Source organism: Malaya genurostris, chromosome 2, assembly GCF_030247185.1.
Source record: "Malaya genurostris strain Urasoe2022 chromosome 2, Malgen_1.1, whole genome shotgun sequence".
NCBI lineage: Eukaryota > Metazoa > Arthropoda > Insecta > Diptera > Culicidae > Malaya > Malaya genurostris.
This window is the reverse complement of record NC_080571.1, coordinates 344,703,945-344,725,821: the sequence shown is the minus strand read 5'-3', so window position 1 is coordinate 344,725,821 and position 21,877 is coordinate 344,703,945. Positions and strand designations below refer to the sequence as shown.

At 40.7% G+C, this 21,877-nt stretch overlaps 2 protein-coding genes across 5 annotated transcripts in view; both read left to right on the top strand.

The window, feature by feature from the left end:
* The window catches only part of LOC131431937 (signal-induced proliferation-associated 1-like protein 1), a 202,678-nt gene extending 187,508 nt beyond the window's left edge, over window positions 1-15,170 (top strand). For 2 of the 4 annotated variants that reach the window (XM_058597912.1, XM_058597913.1), the window contains 2 exons: window positions 5,493-10,097; window positions 13,574-15,170. In XM_058597912.1, coding sequence (XP_058453895.1) covers window positions 5,493-10,097; window positions 13,574-14,077 — 5,109 coding nt within the window. In that variant the 3' untranslated portion in view covers window positions 14,078-15,170. The other 2 variants (XM_058597911.1, XM_058597914.1) reach the window with 2 other exon arrangements.
* A 5,752-nt stretch (window positions 15,171-20,922) lies between these two features.
* LOC131431933 (tRNA-dihydrouridine(16/17) synthase [NAD(P)(+)]-like) overlaps window positions 20,923-21,877 on the top strand; it is a 224,728-nt gene continuing 223,773 nt past the window's right edge. The window contains exon 1 of the mRNA XM_058597905.1: window positions 20,923-21,241. The gene's annotated coding sequence lies outside the window, so the exon portion shown is untranslated. The remainder of the gene's footprint in view (window positions 21,242-21,877) is intronic.

Genomic DNA, 21,877 nt, shown 5'->3' with positions numbered 1-21,877 from the left:
TTTTCGCTTTGGCATATTAGGAATATACGGAATGGATACGCCACAAAATTCCCAAATTTTGTTCATATTGTAACTTGATGTTATTAACACATGAATGAACATTGTCATAATTACAACACGTGTAGCCATCAGACGCTTATTGTTTTGAAGCTAATAATGATTAAACTGAAACTGGCGGTTAACCAAATTCTACGAGGGTTGCTATTCAAACGATACATGTAAAATCGCAGGTAAACTTACCTTCAGTTTATCTTTGATACTATATGATATTGCATCTAATTGTACTGTATATGTGAGCCTGTGGAACTCATTTATACTACTAAACCGAGGAGACCGCTTTTAGATAAGTTTCAGAAGTTAAATTTGTATCTTTTGAAGCGTTTAATTCCTGGTGGGACAACAACTTGTTCAGTCACATTGTCACGTTTTGTTCGTATGGGAATGGAGATTTAAGTATGCAAACCGATCCGTTGACAAATTAAAACATGTATTGAAGCTTTGGAATCATTTAAATTAGGAAAATCCATTAACAAATCATCGAGGAACAAGCGCTGCAAATTAGATCCGAAAAATCTATCGCCGATAATTCTAAATTGGCCTGATAGTTACCAGAGAACCAACATAAAATACTCAATTCAAACCAATTTTCCAATGGTATGCAATTGAAATATTCAAATGACGTTATCTCATAAGGTTTAGTTAAATGTTTCCGAATCGATGGGTTGTTGAATTATATAAATCCATCAACAAATGACTGACTAATAAGCGTTCAAAAGTATGACAGAAAAATGTTACGCGATTAGTTTTGCATGTTTTGAATTGACACCCAACCTCGGGAAGCGAAGTGTAAAGCATTTTTAATGGCAAAATCGGCCAAAAATTTGCTAAATACAAGGGATATTTCAAAAGAATCTGTAACCACGCTGATTCGGTTCCTCAATAGCTAGATGATAAATAAGATACTCAAGCGAACACGGTGTTGCGCAGACAACAGAAAATTTCACCAACAAATAATGCATAAGCGACAATCCAGCAAGTGAACGCATATACAATCCAGTCATCAGATCACTGGACAAGCTACTTGTTTCATTCACAGTCAAACATCAACTATGCAAAGAAATATTGTGCAGCCTATATTTATAGATTTCTCTTCATACTACGCATAACGATGCGGTGTTTTTTATGCATGACGCAAAGCCTCCTATGCCGAACAAAAAGTTGACGTCATTTTCTACAACAGGGATTGGTGGATGAAAACATAGGTCGATTCCAACCATTTTTTCAATAGTATGCTATTGAAATACTGAAACGACGTCGGCATACATGTTTAAGTTAAAAGTTTCCGGATCGATTGGTTGTTAAATTATAACAATCCATCAACAAATGACCGAGTTATTAACGTTCAAAATTATGACACAAAAAGGTTACGCGGCTATCTTGAAACTTTTAATTGACACCCGGCCCCGTATAGTGAAGAGTAAGGCATGCCAAAAATGGAAAAAAAGTAATTTCGTGTGTTGATGAAACACTACTTTTTGATGAAAAAAAGTGCCGCCGATACCAAAAAATGGCTTGATGAGTGTTATCTACAATCTGCACCGGACGAAGCAACAATTCGTAAGTGGTTTGCAAAATTTCGTACTGGTCATATGAGCACCGAAGACGATGAACGCAGTGGACGTCCAAAAGAGGCTGTTACCGATGAAAACGTGAAAAAAATCCACAAAATGATTTTCAATGAAAGTAAAGTGAAGTTGATCGAGATAGCTGACACCCTAAAGATATCAAAGGAACGCGTTGGACATATTATTCACGAATATTTGGATATGAGAAAGCTTCGTGCAAAATGGGTGCCGCGTGAGCTCACAATCGATCAAAAACAACAACGAATTGATGATTCTAAGCAGTGTTTGGAGCTGTTATATCGAAATAAAACCGGTTTTTTTTTCGTCGATATATAACAATGGACGAAACATGGCTCCATCACTTCACTCCGGAGTCCAATCGACAGTCAGCTGAGTGGACTGCACGCGATGAACCGAACCCAAAGCGTGGAAAGACTCAACAATGAGCCGGTAAGGTTATGGCGTCTGTATTTTGGGATTCGCATGGTATAATTTTCATCGACTATCTTGAAAAGGGAAAAACCATCAACAGTTACTATTATATAGCGTTATTAGAGCGTTTGAAAGACAAAATTTAAAAAAACGGCCTCATTTGAAGAAGAATAAAGTTTTGTTTCATCAAGACAATGCACCGTGTCACAAGTCGATGAAAACCATGCTGAGATTGAACGAATTGGGCTTCGAATTGCTCCCTCATCCACCGTATTCTCCAGATTTGGCCCCCAGTGACTTTTTCCTGTTCTCAGACCTCAAGAGAATGCTCGCTGGTAAAAAATTTAGAAGCAATGAAGAGGTAATCGCTGAAACTGAGGCCTATTTTGAGGCAAAGGACAAATCGTACTACAAAAATGGTATCGAAAAGTTGGAAGATCGCTATAATCGCTGTATCGCCTCTGATGGCAATTATGTTGAATAATAAAAACGAATTTTGGCAAAAAAATGTATGTTTCTATTAAACGATACGAACTTTTCAGCCGAACTGTTAATGCATTTGACTTTTGCTGCTATTTTCAAGTGAAGCTCCCAGAATTCATCGTCAATTGAATAATCGTACCTAGTCATTTGAAGTTTTCCTGGTCAGTGCCAAGTAGTCTAGCTGCTTCATTGTCTTCGCTGTTGGTAGTGAGCAAGTGCGAATGAATAGAATTATAAATGGAGTAAAGCATTAAACATGGAAGCTAAGAGAGGAAACTATTAATTTATGTGTATTCTGTAATTGATATTTCAGCTATCTAATTTGTCTTTCATCTATTCTGCCCATACTTGCATATCAGTCCCATTATGGTATTAGTACATGAAATATCGGCAATACACCTTTGCTATTCCAATATTGCAACAAATGGAATTATTGAAATTTACACTGAATGGGACTGATATGCGGGTACTTAACACAAACCCTCAACTTTTATTGCAATTTCTGAGAAAATATTGAGGATAGTTTGCATTCCTCAAGCTAACTCAATATTGGCGAAAATCGATATGGGACTGAAGTTTACTGCAGTAGGGTGATCGTCAAGGTGTTCCACATTCAGTTTCAGTTGAATTGAATGAAGTTTTACTGCACTGCTCACTATTATTGAATCTGTAATCTGTATCTCTCATATTAATTTCGAAAAAACATGCAAAGTTTCAGAAGAACGAAATCAAAAAGGTTAAAGCCGGGATAAAACAAATGATATATAAAAAAGAAGAACGAAAGAACGGTTCAACAGAACTAATTCTTTTGGTAGAACTATCATGTTTTGAGCGATTCTTTGTAATGAACGGTTTAGCCCATCTCTAGAATCTCCTAGTTTGAATCCTAAGAGTCTTAAGAACTACTGATTTTCCAGATAGCCTAAATAAGACGTATTTAGTGGTAGTCTTACAAAGTACTGAATAGTTCGGAATACCGATTCAGCCATCTCTGAGAAAATTGATCGCTCAAAAACGTTACATTGACGAACTGATTCGAATGGTATATGACACTCAGCCCTCCGGGCCTTGGTTCCAAAATCGGTTTTCGCAGTGATTGCATAACTTATCTATATGAGAAACCCAAGAAAGACTTCTTGCCATTGTTATGTGCACTTGGCATAATGAATATTTTCTATTTCTAAATCGAGATACTTTATTTCTCAACTCTCGATGTTCTTTTGGATGTGGGATTTCTAGAAATATTCAAAAAAAATACTGAACATAGGCGATTTGAGCCTGTTAAAAAAACCGGGAATTTTTTGTCTCGCGCACCGGTAAAACCGGGAAAAAACGGGAAATTGAAATCGGCAATTCACTTACTACCCTGTATACTGCAAGTTTTCCTCGATCCAAGCAATCGCAGTAGCTGGTGATTACCAGAACGATTTGTTCGTTGACGGATCACTTTCCGTGAAGGTTAGGTTTACCTGTATAGTTAAAAAAACGTGGCGAAAAAAATCTGTGCGTTTATCGTTTTCATCTTTTTTTTATCAACCTGTTCGGAATTGATTCTTAACTCGAATATGATTTGCAGATCACATTCACGAAGCGATTGTTCGAAACCAACCGCCTGGAATTCCGCAGTGGATTCTTCAATTTAGTGGTCAAGCTCTAAGGCGAAGACATGACCATTCACAGGCATTGGCTCGTTGTATGCAAATGCAAACACATATCGGCGGACGGGGAGGCAAATTCTTATGCGCGCGCCTTAGAATGCACCATGTACCGAGCCTGATAGGAAAGAAAAAGAAGAAAAAAAAAACAAAGTTCTGTCGGCAACCCGCAAGAGGAAAGCGAAAGAATTTGAATAATTCTTATTTACTGCCGACATAATGAGTCGATTGTTCCGCGTGCGGTTCTCGGTGTGTTCTCACTTTAACTTGACGACGACGGGCCTATCTATCAGCCGTCATCATCGGGAGGGCCATCAGTCGCCCTTCTGTGCTGGCCATAATAACATGAGCCTCTGCTGGTTACACTCGATTTACTACGGCACAGCAGAGACGACGGTGTTCAAGGTGAATTGTGCCGGTGGTGGAAGTGGATAGTCCGAAAAAAAATAATGCAGATTAGCAATCAGTGCGTGATTGGATTGAATTTGATGAGCTTCGGAAATCTTAATCTTAATTCTTGACCGGCAAAGTGACAAATCGATAACCTTGCGATAACCGACGGTTCAGTTTAGAGATCATCATCATCAGCAGTGTGGGGGATTTCCATCGAATTTGTAACGGATCGTGAATTTCTGGTGTAGAATGAATCACAAATTGAAGTCAATTGCAGTCAATTGGTCGTGTCTGGTTTTTCTCTCTCTCTTTCTTTCTCGAGCGCATTCGCTCGGTCGGCCCGACACTGAATCGGATTCTAGGCTCGATTTTAAGTAATCGAATTATTACATCAAGTTGTGTAGGTATCAATTAATTTATGCTTGACATTTGGATCAATGAACCTCCAATGTTGCTATCCTAGACTGGACACAACGGTCGGTTGGTCGTGTAGGCGAAACAGAAAAACGGCCTTAGGCTAGTAATTTATGATTGGATCATTTCGAGAGCTGGTGTGTGCCGTGCATCCTTGAAACTGTCTCACGTTCAAAGTCATTCAAAAGCAATTTACGGCCTTCGAAGGAGATTAGAAAGCAGAAAGGACAAAACTATGTAAACTTTCCCACAGGTTTTATTTCCTTCTTTCTGACGTTTCCACACGTTTTCCGCCAGCAGGTTGTCGTCGCGCTTCTGCTTTGTCAGGTCGCCTTTGAGCCTTTTCCTTCATTGTATCGAACTCGCGCCTGAAAAAAAATCAAATATTTAATTGACCAAGCTGAGTGATAATCATCTCGAGGCTTGATAATAGCATTCGAACCGAAATCTAATAACGAAATTTTTTTTCTATTCCAACAATTTATTACAGGATTCCAACCATGGGATGATGGGAATGCAAGCGGAGCTCGGTGGTGGACCACCGTTGCAATCGACACCGTCAATGATGGCCACTAACGGTGGTGGTCCCCCAAGTGGAAACCTAAATCTGCTGTCTGGTCAGGGAGGAGGAGGAGGAGGAATTCACCATCACATCGGTCCACCGCAGCATCTTCATCCTTCCCAGTCGCTGTCGGGTCTGCAACAACACCAGCAACAACAACAACAACAAATGGGCGGAGGACGTTCCGGTGGTACGGCACGGGAACGAGCGATGCACGCCGTCGAGTACTACAACAGTAATGTGCTGAGGGCACGGGTCGGTGCTGGGCTTGCTGGACCGCGAAGTTCAGTTCACGACCGGTATCCTTACATTCAACGGCATAACGGTATGACCGTGGGAGGAAAGCTTGCTCCACCGAATTCGGAAAATTTGTACAGAAGTAATTCGAGTCTGGAGCTGATCCACGATCACAGCGGCAATCACGATGGGTTACACCCGGGCGGAAGTAATTTACGTAGGGAATACGGCAGTCACGGTTCCATCGACGTGATCTCGTCGGATCGACATCACGCGGGACAATCGACGGGGGAAAGTTTCCTGGCAATGTTGGCCGAATACAGGCCGGCCGTGTTCGGGATGGATCACACACATCATCACACAGTAGTAGCACATCACGGACATCACGACGGTGGACGCAATGGTGGTGGCGGCGGCGGCGGTGGCGGGATATCCTCCGGAGAGGATAGTTTAGATCGGGGAAATGCAAGTCCTAAGTTGAGGATGAAATTCAATCGGCTGTGGTCGTCATCATCCGGAGGACAAGCGGGAAAGGCAGGACGTGCTCAACAGACCCAAAGTGCTTCGCTGGAAGATCCGTCGATGAGTGCAAATGTTTCGATGCTGTCCAATGTGAGTGCCTCGTCGACTACGACGGTATCATCGGCGGACATTGAAGAACGTCAACGACGAAGAGCGTTTGCTCATTTCGATTGTCAGTCGCTTACCGCCAATTTGGGTTACGCTGCCAAACTGAGGGGACTGTTGCTGGCTAGAAGGCGGAATACCACAACCGGAGCATCCGCTGCAGCAACCTACGGGACCCGGTCTTCGACTCCGGACGGCGAAAGTATAGATGAAGATTACGGAGACGGACAGGGTAATGAACTGTTGGAAAGCTGTCCCTTCTTTCGGAATGAAGTTGGTGGAGAAGAAGAGCGTGAGGTTAGTTTGACGAGGATGCAAAGTCCGCTTCCGGTAGGTCAGCAGCGACGGGCAATCCATCGACCTCTGCTGGCGTATGGAGTTTCCGTACTGGAATGTAGTTCGAGTGAAACACTGTGGAAGGCAAATACCTGCCCGTACCAGAAAGGTTCGCGTCCGATCGAACAGATTGACAACGGTGCCCTGTACTATCGTCAGTTTTTCTTCGGTCAGGAACATCAGAATTGGTTCGGGATGGATGAACAGTTGGGACCGGTGGCGATTTCGATCAAGAAGGACAAACTGCCGCCAACTACAACGCCCACCCTGACGATCCACGGAACGGATGTGACACCGAGCACCAGCCAAACTCAGCAGCATCTGTACCGGTTGATTGTACGAACGTCGGAACTGTTGACACTGCGTGGGTCCGTCATCGAAGATTCCATTCCGAATCCCCGGGGACCGGGTAAACATGTTAGTACCAAAGAAATTCTGGAATACGTTGCGCCAGAAGTACAAATCAGTTGTTTGAGGTTGGGTGTCAATACGCCACAGTGCGAACAGCAGCTCCTGAAGCTAGACGAACAGGGTCTGACCAACAAGTACAAGGTCGGTATTCTCTACTGCCGTGCGGGACAGTCGTCCGAGGAGGACATGTACAACAACGAAGACGCCGGTCCCGCGTTCAACGAGTTTTTGGACACCATCGGAAAACGGGTTCGTTTGAAGGGTTTCGAACATTACAAAGCCGGACTGGACAATAAAACGGACTCGACGGGAACGCACTCGCTGTATGCCAGCTATCAGGACTGTGAAATTATGTTCCACGTTTCCACCATGCTTCCTTTTACGCCAAACAATCGGCAGCAACTGCTGCGCAAACGTCACATCGGAAACGATATCGTGACGGTTGTTTTCCAGGAACCGGGCGCTCTCCCGTTTACTCCAAAGAACATACGTAGCCAGTTTCAGCACGTGTTTATCATCGTTCGGGCAGTGAATCCCTGCACCGATCATACCCAGTATCGGGTGTCGGTGTCCCGATCGAAGGAGGTGCCCGTTTTCGGTCCGCCCGTACGGCCGGGAGCTCTCTATGCCAAAAGTAAACACTTTGCCGATTTCCTGCTGTCCAAAGTGATTAACGCGGAAAATGCGGCTCACCGTTCGGAGAAATTTGCTACCATGGCCACCAGAACGAGACAGGAATATCTGAAGGATCTTACGAGCAACTATTGCAGTGCCACGCTGGTCGATACCGGACAGAAGTTTTCGATTTTCCCGAGTAAGAAACGGGAACGAAGTAAACCGAGATTTTCCGGAGATCTAACGCAAAGGGGTGCATTCTGTTGGCAGGTAGTGCTGCATGACAGTGGCCAGTCGACGCATGTCGACTGTTTTCTGGGCATTTCGGCGGAAACATTTGTGCTGATTGAGGAATGCTCCCGACAGATCATCTTCGTAACGCCGTGTAAAGCAATTTTGGGTTGGTCAACCAGTCAAAATTCGCTTCGAGTCTATCACCATCAAGGCGAATGTGTGACGCTAAATATGCGAGATTCGGGCGATCGTGATGAACAGCTCGAGGTCATTGAGCGGTTACGTGCCGTAACCAATGGTTGTGGTGCTTTGGAGCTGGGACTTCGGAGAAATCCGATGGGTCAACTGGGTTTCCATGTGCAACCGGATGGAGTTGTGACACAGGTGGAAATTTCCGGACAGGCATGGACTGCCGGTTTACGCCAGGGCTACCGATTGGTGGAAATTTGCAAGGTAGCCGTGGCTACCTTGTCCCACGATCAGATGGTCGATTTGTTGAAAACTTCCGCTCAGGTCACGGTTACGGTGATAGAATCATTTGCGGACTTTAGCCCACGAAGGGGTTGTTCGTTGCAAAACTGTCGCTTTAACTCGATGAACTACGAAAATGAGTACGATAGCGTTCCGGAGCGAACCGATAAAAATGGCAAGAAACATTTGCCGAGTGCTCAGCTGCAGTCGGCAAATCACCGAAGGAGATACGAAAGAAATTTCTCTCCTCCACGATCGAGCAACAGTTCCGGCTACGGTACGGGAAGTAGTAGCCGATCATTCACCGCTCTGAACCAGAACGGTGTTCCACCGTCGAACGATCATCGGTACTGTCCGGATATGGGAACTCTAACCAGCTCTTCGAGTGGTCACTCTTCCAACGACGAACGTTGGTATGATGTTTTAGACCCACAGCAAGAAGCCGCCGCACCGAGTATGCCTCCTCCATCGGAACCCAACATCTATCATCACCCAAAGTTAACATCCTCGAGCAATTCGCTACCCCTTGCTGGAGTAACTCCCCGTCCTCTGTCACTTCACAATGACACCACACGCCAACTGGTGATGAACAATGCGAACAACAATGCCAACATCGCCCTACTCAAACGATTGATTATCAGTGAAAATAACGGACATGAAAATAACGGAGGCGAACCACTGTATAGTAGTTCCATGAAAAATCTTGCCAACACTCAGCACCTGAGTGCCACCGAGGAAGAAGATCTATCACGACATAACTCACCGCAGCTAAAGCGATCCGCAACGACAACCAACATATACGGAATCAACGGTGGAAAGAAACCACCTACCACCACCACCAATGGGCCTCCCAGTTCGAGTAGTACCTCCAGTTCCCGGAACAACAGTCCCCGTCCGAACAGTGGAATCATCGATACAAAACTGCGCCAGAAGAGTGCAGCTCCCCAAAGGAACAGTGTCAACTACACGGGTAGTTCCCTGCAAGAGGATTTAATGAAGCTAATCAATCCGGACTACATTGCTGCCGCTTCGAGTGACGACAACTTCAATGGAGGGTCAATCGAAAAAATGCAAAAAGGTCACCCGAACAGTCACAGTCTGGGAAACATTTCGTCGCTGGCCGCGGCCGGTGGACTGAAACCGATTCAACCGTTAATCCAGAAATCACGTTCGCGAGAAGGAATCAATTTGGGATCTTCCAGCAATTTGAAGCTCTCCAAGCCCAATGGAAATGCGAACGGTTCGGTCAATATCAACCATTCCGAACAGGATCCGGATGTGCTATTTACGGCGGCACGTCCGACCACGGTAGTATCCAGCAGCAACTGTTCCAGTCCAGCCAACGAGCTGAACAACAATTCCGGCAAACTACTCATCAACGAGGATCATCTGAAAATGTCACCCAGTCGGAAACAGCAAATGATGGCGGCGGCGGCAGTCGCCGGTGGTATTCTGAAGAACAGTATGATGACTAATGGTGGTGGTAATGGTTCCGCGGTCAGCAACGGCAATTCGGCTACCGGTGGAAAGATTCCCCTGCCTGACATGAAGGAAATGGACTGGAGCAGTTTGGTGGACACGGCAACCAAGGCGATGACACAGGTGAGTTGTTAGTTGTTTAGTTCTTCATCTATCTCAATGGTTCGCAAACTTTTTTGGCCGAATACCAATTTTAAAAATATTATTCGTTCTTCTACCCACCAAGTAGAAAAAAAATTATTAAAATTCTGCGACAATCAACATTTTTGCGGTTAATTCGAGATCCCCATGTGGTAGAAATTGATTGGTTATTCAAGACCCTATCGTTTAAACATTGGGTAAGCAAAACAACAACAAAACCACACATACCTTATGATCAAAAAAGAACCGGAATTTTTCATTTTAAAATTCCCGCGCTTGTCCAATCGGTAAACTTTTGTTCTCTCAACGTTGGCAACACTTTTATACACATTCTGTCAAATTTTGACGCATGTCGTACGATTAGTTTTTGTTTGGCGTCTATACAAAGAAGTTGACAAATTTTCGTGTGGCGATTTTTATAATGGATGAAAATTTAGAACAACGGTTCGCCTTCGAAGCGCCATTCGGTCGATTGTTGTGCGGTTTCGACGTCATATTCATAGATCCACACCTTATCACCAGTTATGATGCATTCGATGAATGTGGGGTCACTATCTGCGTTGAAAATCATCTCTTTGGCCACATCAACACGACGCAGTTTTGAATGAAATTCAGCTTTTTTGGCACCAGCCGAGAAGCGACGCGTTTCAAACCCAAAACATAAGTTAAAATGTGTTCGGCTGATCCATAAGAGATGTCCAACAACACAGCAATCTCTCTAATCGGTACAGAACGACTTTGCAACACGATTTGCTTCGCCGATTCAATGTTTTCTTCAGTAACAGATGTTGTTGGGCGGCCAAGGATCTCATCATGATCCAAGCTTGTACGACCACCTTTGAAGCGTTTATTCCACTCGTATGCCTGTGTTTTTCCTAGACACGATTCACCAAAGACCTTTTCTAACATTTTCAACGTTTCGGAACACTTAAATCCATTTGCAACACAAAATTTGATGCACGCACGTTGTTCTAAGTTTTCATCCATTATAAAAATCGCCACACGAAAATTTTTCAACTTCTTTGTATAGACGCCAAACAAAAACTAATCGTACGATATGCGTCAAAATTTGACAGAATGTGTATAAAAGCTGATGAATTTGTTCTGTCCAGCAATGATGAATTTGTTCTGTCGTCGAGTGAGCATAGCCAGATCTCGCTTCAATGATGCACACGTTCCATCTCGAAGATTGGTTTGTTTGGGGTAGTACGCAGCAATGGTGATGATGGGTCCCATCGTCGTTGTAATCTCAATTCCGATGGCTTCTATAAGTTGCAATTTAAAGGCTGACAGTAGCCTATGCTGAATGGATCGTTTAATGGCAATGGCAACTCCCCCTCCTCTGGTAGTTGCCCTGTCGAGACTGTGAATCCTGTAATTGGAAATAAAAATAGAAATTTCAGGTTTAAGATGAGTTTCAGTTAAAATAGCAATATCGGCATTCTTCTCTTGAAGAAAGTCGGACAATTCAGCAGTTTTGCTCCTGAGTGAGCAAGCATTTTAATTTACTACAATCAACTCATTATACTGCATATTTGATGATGAATTTGCCTAAGGCGTTGATTTGATCTAACCGCGTTCTGCAGTTTCGTAAAATGACGATCAGTTGTTCAGCAGAGAATAAGTCACCAGAGTCACCCTTTGCTTGTGGTTGGTTTTTGCCCCATCCAGGAGGGATTTTTGAAGAAGATTCTTTTTTCCAGCGGCTGAATCTTTTGGTTTGCTGCGAGGAAGTGGCCCTCTTCGGTGGGAGCCGTGGGAAATTAACTTCATCCTTCTGTGGAACATTCTTGCGCGTTGATTGTTTACGGGACGCCTGTTGTCGAATTTTTGTGAACTCAGCACGTTTGGGACACGATTTGCTAGTAGATGGATGGTCACCATCACAGTTCACACATTTTACAGCGATGTCATCTAGTAGGCAATCGTTGGTATTGTGTGATTCGGCACATTTCCCGCCCCGACTTTTCATGTGGCAATTCCTCGCCCCATGACCGTACTTCAAACAGTTCGTGCACTGTGTGACATCCCGATGTACCGGTTTATACTTTTGCCATTCGATGATTATATGGAATAACGATTTAATCGTTTTCAGTTGACTCATGGTGATGGAGCCCTTCTCCAGATGGACCAAGTACAGTTGATCTCGATACTTTTTGTCCGTGTTATGTCGCTTCATTTTAAACACCATCAAAGGCTTTAGTCCAGCCTCCGACAGTGCCTGCTTTAGTTCGACTTCCATCATGTCGGATAGTCCTCTAAGTACAACCTTCATAGATTTGTTGGCGGCAATATCGTGTGTGTGAAGTATTCCGCTTTTGTCTGCTTCAGGTACAATTCCACTCCTTTGTAGTGGTTCAAAGCCGGAACAGTTATTTTGTAGCCTTCAGTACATAAAAGGATTGTTGCCTGTAGTCCTTTGCTGATCAGTGTGTTGAAATCCGATCGTGGTGGGAAGCCCTTCAGGTAGAAAGACATTTTTTCCTTCTTCTGCAGTTCCTCATCGACATCAACTGGCAGATCAGCGTATTGGTTGTTACTCAGCAAACGGTCGTTTACCTGTACATCACTTGGCTTCAGACGCTTAGCATCCTTTGAATCCTTCTCGGATCTATGGCGCGTTTTACCCATAGCTTGGGTAGGTAGAAAGCTGTGAATAAAAGATAAAACAAAATCGAAATTAGTCGTAGTAGGCTATTAGTCTATCCACATCGAGTGTTAGATGACGAATCTGCGTTGTACATCCATTTCTGCCGCGGTACTTAAATGCGCGAACGAGTTTTTGTGGAAGCAGCTAATGCTATTCGCCTGCGCATAGTTGTCTTCTGAGAATGAGAACAAATTTGTCTCGCTATAAACAGAGCGCGAATGGATAATGGTCTGCTGCTACTCTGTGTAATATACACTTCCCACAATTTAAAAACTAATCGTCATTTTAGTTTTGCTACCCAAATTTTTAATTCACGGTGTTCGGTTTTCTGATTCACAATCGGAATTCACATTTTCGTGGGCAAAATGGGCTTATTTCCACCTCTGGTTTATAGACCAAACGACTCGATGACAACCTGACGATGTCGCAACATTGAGCACAGATGGAAAATCAATCATTCCTGCTGCATACTCAAAAAATTCTTGGACTTATAAACTTGGACAGCGCACTCAAATTTTCATATCGATTTTTAAACTCTATCTAATTGAAACATTTCAATTGAATGTAAAATTTTCAATTGAAATTTCGATCATGTCCTATTGAGTTTTTCATACAAATAGACGATTTTATAAAATATCAGAACACACATTTTAGTAAATAATCGAGATAAGTGAAATCTGTCATTTTTTTCTGCCTGAGTGCATCGACAGCGCCTACTATTCCAAAACCGAATACCACTCATCAGCACTCACTCTACTATCTCTCTCTTACTCTCTCACTAACGTTATGTTTCCTTTCTTTTTTCCAGCTCACCGAGTCCGCTTCGAAATCGCACCCGCAAGCGAACGTGTACTACGACGATATTAGCCAAGTCCTGAACGGTGTTGTCCAGCAGCAACAGCAACTACAACAGCAGCAACAGCAGCTGCAGCACTTGAAACAACAACAACAGCTGCAACATGCTCAGATTGCGACGACACATCAAAATGGCGGCGGCGGCAGCAGCAGTAACGGGACGCCGGTCATATCGGATCTATCCTCCAATTCCAGCTCGGCCTCACCGGTATCGATCGGTAGCGGTGCCAGTGGACATCAAATGCAAAACAGTTCCAGCCTTCCGGAATTGCAGAGCCAAGTGACGCAGCTGTCCGATCGGGTGCTACGGGAGCAACGTCGCCGACGATCTCTGGAACACGCTGTCCGGCGGTTGACCGAGGAAAATCGACGCTTGCAGGACGAAAGTCAAGCCGCCGTTCAACAGCTTCGTCGGTTCACCGAGTGGTTCTTTCAAACCATCGATCGGCAATCATAAACGAGAACGTGTTTAAATAGTAGCGTCTTCCAAAGTTTTTTTTTTATCAGAACCTTACGCGTCGTGTGCACCGGCAAATAGATTATTGACAATATTTTTATTGTGCTTTTGTTTCCTTTTAGAAAACAACATTCTGTTCACGAATAAACTGAACTATAATCGTTATCTACTTGATACTGTTTAGAAATTTGAATAAAACTGTATCAACCAACAATCAATGATAAAAAGTGTATCTCTTAAGTGACCAAAAATATAATGTTAGTGATCAATAATACGAGAAAACGTAATCAAAACAAACAAAATATAACACCAGTCTTATTAGAATTGTTAGGTCGAACGGAATCGACATATTTATACACTTTTTTATTAACTTACTGCAATCGACGGTTGGCAAATATTTTCTCTGAATAATATTATATACACATAGCGAAAAACCGTTAAAAGTTAATTATAACATTTAACTTAAAAAAGTACGCGTATTTGAAAAGGACAAACTGCTGCAAACACATCAACTCTCATAAGCATTGAGCGAACAGAACAGAAACGGAAACATACCAAATAAAGTCTTAAATAGTTTGTGTAAAATTTGTTGGTTTAAATTTTACTTTCGTGTTAATTGTGTATTATTACTATTACTATTATTATTATTAATATTATTCTTAGTACCGATACTATCGTTTTTAAGTCGTTGTTAAACACCATCGGAGAAAAGTGTTTATGCTTTATTTTTCGTGACTATTGTATTCTGTAATGGATTCCTTAATCTTTCCGTTAAGCTACTTAAGTGACAAACGAAATCTGTTATTCCCCCCCCGCCTTTGTAGTTTTAGTTCGTCTAAATAGATAGGCTTAGTTCTAGACTACTTCTAGGCTTAGTACTTGAAGCGGTACGTTCGGTAGGGAACAGGCTAGAGAAAATTAGCGTGCGCTATATTGAAGCAATGTTACACAATGTAAGCAATCAAACACCAATACAGTTCGTATGTACACAAATAGTGCGTAGAAGAGTGCGTTATTACTATAGTATATTCTATACAAATACAAGTACATACTAAAGCTCGATCGAATTCAGAAATATAAGATAAAATATGAATCCGTTTGATTTTTTCTTCAATTGAATTTGAATGAATCATGGCCGTATGGAATAGCAACTAAAACTTCTTCAGTTTTCGAACTAAAATTAAATTGAAAACCCCGTTCGCTCTTGGCTAAGAATAGTAGGACCAACCAGGAAACGAGAACAGTGTTTGAGTCTTGGCTCAACAGTTTTATTCATCACACATAGATGGAGCAACACCGCAGAATCAGAGAGTCTTTTACTATCAGTGTATCCATTTTCATTTTCCTTATCGACACTGAAAAGAACAACATGGTAGTTTTGCGTACGTGATGGGCTGTCTAACGTTGTGTTTCACAGCTAGAGGCACGCCAGCATCATGTACAAAGCATTTGAACTATCACTATTTGTAGAACACATCAAATTCATGAAAACATACACTTAACTTATGAAATGAGTGTAAAACATGTTGATATCTAGTGAAAATCATGTTACATTTCTCGATGAACATTAGAAAAGGTCCCAAGTGCAACTGACAGATTCTCTTTGTTTAATTGCTCTTTCAGTTATTACGGCATATCCCTGTATTTTCCAACAATTTCTCAACTACAGATCGAAAGTCGATGGGTTCAGTCCTTATTTTATGTAAAGAGTTAAAGAGAAGGATTACCGATAGGACCGTAATAATCGAAAGAGAAAGTAAACGAAGAGAAACTCTCATTTGCACTTAGGACATTTTTTTGTGTTTTTCTTCATTTATCTGAAACGCACATCAAAATGATAAGATATATCGTTACCTCTAGATTCTATATGAATTTCATACGAATGTTACATTGTTTTCCACATATATTCCAATTGACAGTTGACCGAATCAAGTGTTTTGCACATACATTTGTGCTGTAATCATTTCCACTAGAAAATGAAGTGTTTAACACATCTCATCCAAAAGAAAAACACATCAAAGCTAGGTGCAAAATAATCTCGACTGGCATATTAGTGAATTTGCACATGAACTCTTTATACAAGTAGCTTTGGTTATGTATTGAAATGAAAAAGCACATTAAATTGAAGTGCTATTTGCATATGAATAGATCTTCGAATTTTTAATAGTGTACGTGTGCGAGGATGATAATTGTAAGTTTTGCTCAAGCGAAAAGTTAATTTTAGAGAAATATAATTTGCCCCCTCTGTTATTTTCGCAGCATCCAAGATTCTGTTTTAAACAATGAAAAATTTCAGTTTCGATTTTAACATGTTAGAAAATGTCATGTTGGTCATTTTCAAATGATTTTTTTCGTCGCGTGAATTATGTACTGTTATGTGAAGGACCGTGCAGATGCTCAAACCTAAACAAATATGCGCTATTATGATGAGAAATAGTTTCCTACCGTCTCCAGCTATATTCCTGTAGCGTTCAAAATAAACCCAACCGAACTGAAGTTATGCGTTCACACTATGAGTTAAAACAAGTTTTAACTCTGATTTCATGTTTTAAGCGAAATAACATGTTTCACTTTTGCGTTATTTCATATTTAGAAACGTCACATTAAAACATGTTTTCCCGAAATAACATTATATAATTGTCAGTAAAGCACAACCCTGCTAGCATTTTCCTTCACTTTTCGACTATGTCAATTGACAAGCTGTTTAACAACAGCAGTTTTCCATCAAAGTAGCCATGTAATGATAATAAAACACAACCGAAAACTGGTACCAACGTTGCCAGATATACCGATTTCTCGATATTTATACAGATTTTTGACCTCTATATCGCAATACAGATATGTACTCCCAAAATACCGATTATTCACGGATCATTCAGATAAGTACCGATTTGGGTTTTTAGCTTGAATAGACATGAGCAAAGGTTTGTCGTGGGACCTTTTTTGCTCACCTCTTGGTGACATTTTCTACTACTTATGTAGAAGAGATTCTGATACCGATATGGTACAGATAGATTTTTTCACCGAATACAGATTATTGGGAAAATGACCTGGCAACGCAGACTGGTACAACCACTTTTGTTTTTGAATTGAAATTTCTCATAAATGGCCAACGTTTTGAAGCAATAAATCTTCGAAAAGTTGGCAATAAGCGTGAAACGATCATATTCTTCATAGCTAGGAGAAGTACCTGGCCTATTTCTTATTTTCCGGATGTTGTCAAAATACTTTTCTCTTTCCTACTTGCGGCGTAGGCATTTTTGCAGTTTGTTTCTAAACAAACTCAATACCAAGTAATATGTCATGCGTATAACATAATCTTAGTGTGAACAGTGCTGTTTTAACTTTATATTACTATCGTTGAAACATGTTATTTTCTGCAGGTGTGAACGTAGTATTAGATTGCCAATAGAAACACCTGTTTGAATCCGTCTAGTCAATTCCAGTGAAACCCTCGACGAATGAACATGTTGTATCGTGTTAGTGCGGTGAAAATTTGAGTATTTCACGAGAAAGAAAGGATTTTCATCCGTACTTAAGCGTCTTTTTTCACACGCAGAAAAATAGTACACATTAGATTCTAATATATTGAATCTTTAAGTCAACTTCAAACAATTGCTAAAAAAGCAATAATCGAATAAAATTATTTTTGAATTAAAATTTGTATCAAATAAAACTCTCTTTGAATCAAATTCAGTGTGGCAATACATGTTAAATTCAAATATATTCATATATGCATTCAAATTTCAAAATTTGGATTCAAATGTTTGTTACAGTACATAAAATGTATTTGAATCAAATATGTCGTTGGATAGATTCAAATGAAAAAAGGCGGGTGAGTAATGTCAGAGACATAACTGGATGTCGTGAATACGAAAAAACTGACACGCTCCCATCACTTTTTCGAATATCAGTTAGTTGATTGATTGTATGAATTGTGCAAGCTTTCCTCTTTTTCACTAATAGAATTTGAAGCGATACACCTACATTAAAGTACAGATTAGTTACATTAAACAGCTACTATTCTACAACTATATATTCCAAACTTGAAACAAATCCTTTTTAATTTGCTAATATAGGAAGCTAGGTACAACAAATTTGTAGTTTATTTTTATTGAAGCTATGAAGTTCGAAGATATCTGATTCTTCTCGGAATTTCAGTACGAGACAATTGCAATGGCCTGGTCTTAAACGTATCTACGATCTTCGGTATGCAAGAGTGATTCTAATAATAATAATAATAATAATGATAATAATAATAATAATAATAATAATAATGATAATACAGATTAATCTGTATATATGGCAACCCTGTTTCGCAAGGCATATTTTCACACGACCCCATACTAGTATAAAGATGTGTTCAACATTCGCTTTCGCATTGTCGTTCGTAATTGAATGTGTTAGTAATGGTACAAATCTGCTTTTCTACCTGTTTTCGGAGCTATCGTTCTGACGGTGTCTCGTACGTACAGCAGCCCTTACACGTGACAATATTATTGTCAATACAAGGAGTATTGACAATACTTTTGATCGTGTAAAGGAAACTTCATTGGATTGACGAAAATATTGTCAAAAAATCAAAACTGCTCATCAATCCGACAATACTTTCTCTCCAGAGAAGAAACTGTAAAATATGTGCAATGAACTCTTCTCTCAATGTTTCAATGTTCAGTTGCAATATTTGAAGCTTCAAACGCTTGATTTGTTCGAAAAATGCGGACTCAAGTTACCAAGTCAATTGGATTGACGGTATTGACAATACTTTGGATTGACAATAATATTGTCTCGTGTAAGGGCAGCTTACAGAGTGGCTGCTTTAACTTAAATGACGCTATTTCTCACATCACATTTCCTTTTATACGAGCTAGTTGTAGCGGTGGATGGACGTCCCCTTTGTTAGAATTCCTTTCCTATACGCAGAACGGGAAACAGTGAAACGATATAAAAGAGAGAGTTAGCAGAGCGGCAGCCAGTACTGAATTGGTCGTCGAGCTGTTAACTGCGTATTGTGGAATTTTTACGCAGAAACACGCACACAGGAGGAACAGTTAAGGGCAAGGCAAAGTCCCGCTTAAACAGTGCTGGTCTGAAGTGCCCAGTTGGCGGCAGAATCCATCGTTTGCCTCGGAAGGGGAACTACGCCGAGCGTGTCAGTGCTGGTGCATCGGTCTGTCTATCTGGCGGCAGTGATGGAGTATTTGGTTGCCGAAGTGTTGGAATTGGCCGGTAACGCTGCCCATGACAACGAAAACGAAAATCATCCCTCGCCATCTGCAGCTGGCCATCCGTTGAAAACCCCGTCCTTTTCAGGATGCCCACATCACTGTGATAAAGAAATATTTAGAATTGCTTAAGAGATTGATACATTCAAAATTTATATACATGCAGTTATATTTCAGGAACCAGTGATCAGGATCACATTCAGATGGAGCAGTATTAGGACTTTTTGATAGATAGTAAAATGATGTAGATAGTAAGGTATTAAAATGTTCCAGAAAGCGAACTGGAAATGCCAGCACCAATTCAGCAGCATTCAAGAACTGATTATGATTTTAGGCAAATGGCATCGAGTCGGATCCCGTCGGAGCGGTAGGAAATTATTCATGTGATCGATGTTGTATAAAAAATAAAGCATCCCAAATGAAATCAGCTCAACATGTTATTTCTTGTAGTGAATAAAATCCGAGTTAAAATCATTAGGTTATCATTAACTTTTCAGTGCATTAGTCAAAAGATATAACGCGGACGTTGGTTTGTTCTATCGAAAATGAGTGTGATAATCCGGAGGATAGTGATAGACAAAACGTCCTTAGCATATGTGGATTATGTATCTAATTTTCAAGATGAGTGTATTAAACCCTTGAGAAAGTCGGTCGGTTTTCCATTACGCCATTTAGCTTACAATATCTCACCGCATCGGAATTTTCCGACTGTGTCAACTATTTGAATCCGTTTGGTAATTTTTCACTTCATTAGCAATGGGAAACCTGAAACCGACCTTCTACTTTGCTCCATCGAATCAGCCAACGACATAGAAATGTTTGATTAACACACCAAATTTATCATGCGGTAATGTTTCCTTTTTCGGCGGAAATATTTCAAGCTATAGTGATGTCGTCCACGTCAGCCATCTGAGGCGGGAGGACAGATTCGACGTTTTTTTCTGGATGAAGTCTTTATTGATAAGATTTTCCGTGAATTTACAGAGATTGGAAACCGACTTTGCTCTGAAGGAAAATGAGCCAGATCCGATTTTCACATTGTATTATTTACATGCAGCAAACCCCCGTTCTGTTCCGGTGGCAAACTATTTGTTTATATGTATTGGGACTCCTTGGAAACTAGCTCCTAGCAACTAAACAGTGTTGCTCGACAAGATCATTTTTATCAAATACGAGGGGTGCGGTGAACGACCCAATCGTGGTTAAAGCCGCTAATAAACGACAACAACAAATACGAGGGATCGCTCAATTTTTGGTAACTGATGGTAAATCATTACCGGACATTTTTCAAGCCGATTTTTTTTCAGAGTGCCTGGTCGTGTCGTCGGATGCACTGTTTAAATAAACCGTAATAAATAATAAACCATAGCATTTTATTCTCCAGCGGATAAAGTTTGTGCACATTTTCAGTTGCTAACGTAAAGTTCACGCCTTTTTTTTGACTATTCACAAGGTAGCTTAAAGCGGAGTTAAAATTGAATATGAAGTATTCAATTCTTGTCATAGATCGGCCCCTACTGTTGTTTACTTTACGCATAAATAGTTGTATCGCATGTTTAGCGTGTAGACTTCGTTTCCGAAGGGCGCAAAATGGAAACGTCAAACAATCAGCTGTTTTATATTCTGAAATCGATATACTGATAAACAAGCGTGGTTTGTTTTGGTGTTATTGGAATCGCGTGGTACGGTTGGTTTGTGTTTATGAACGGTATTAATGGTTCTTTAAAAAAATCTGAAAGTTTTGCGGTGCTCTCGATAATTTAGTGCAAAATTGCTTCATTTTGTGTGATTGAACGTGATTCGGCATTGTTACTAAATAGTGAATCAGGATTTGAAAATCTAGGTTGTAAATTGTAGTGGATGAGAGATCGTTTGTGCAAAACAGAATACGATACGACGAATTTATAACGTAGTATTGTTCAATTAAACTACTTGATCGGTAAGTAAATATTGTTTTGTTAATAAATGGTGTCTTGTTTGGATTATTTTCTTCATAACATAGTATTATTTGGTAGTATAAAAATAACAATACTACCTTAAGTTCACTTTCTGAATCGAGAATCGATATGAAGAAGTACCAAAACATCGTTTTATATTTAGTATGATTACTTTTCGAGCATCTCGCGAGTGATTAAAAAAAATCTATTAGTATTGGAATTTGAAACTTAACATGTTATTGACTAACTAAGATAAATTGAGGATCCAAATGATCTTTGGAGCCAATATTCTCGGGAACAAATATGTGTATATTTTGTAAACTGCATTGATGTCGGAATGCTGATCAATACCGACGACGACCATGTGCGAATTCCTCCCAAAAGAACCAGCCAACTTGTACAAAAACTCTGTCGAAAACATCACTCTTCTGAGCAGCTGTCATTTCTAGTTATAGGAGCTTAGGATTTCATATGCTCAATAGTGCCTCCTAGGAGATATTATGAGAAATATTTAAAGTGATATCATAACATGACGTTCATCAAATACTTGCGAAAATCAACAAAAATCCTTGTTTTAAATTTTACTATTATCCCTCGTATTCTTCTGTCAAATTTAAAACTAGCATTCGCAGCCGTTC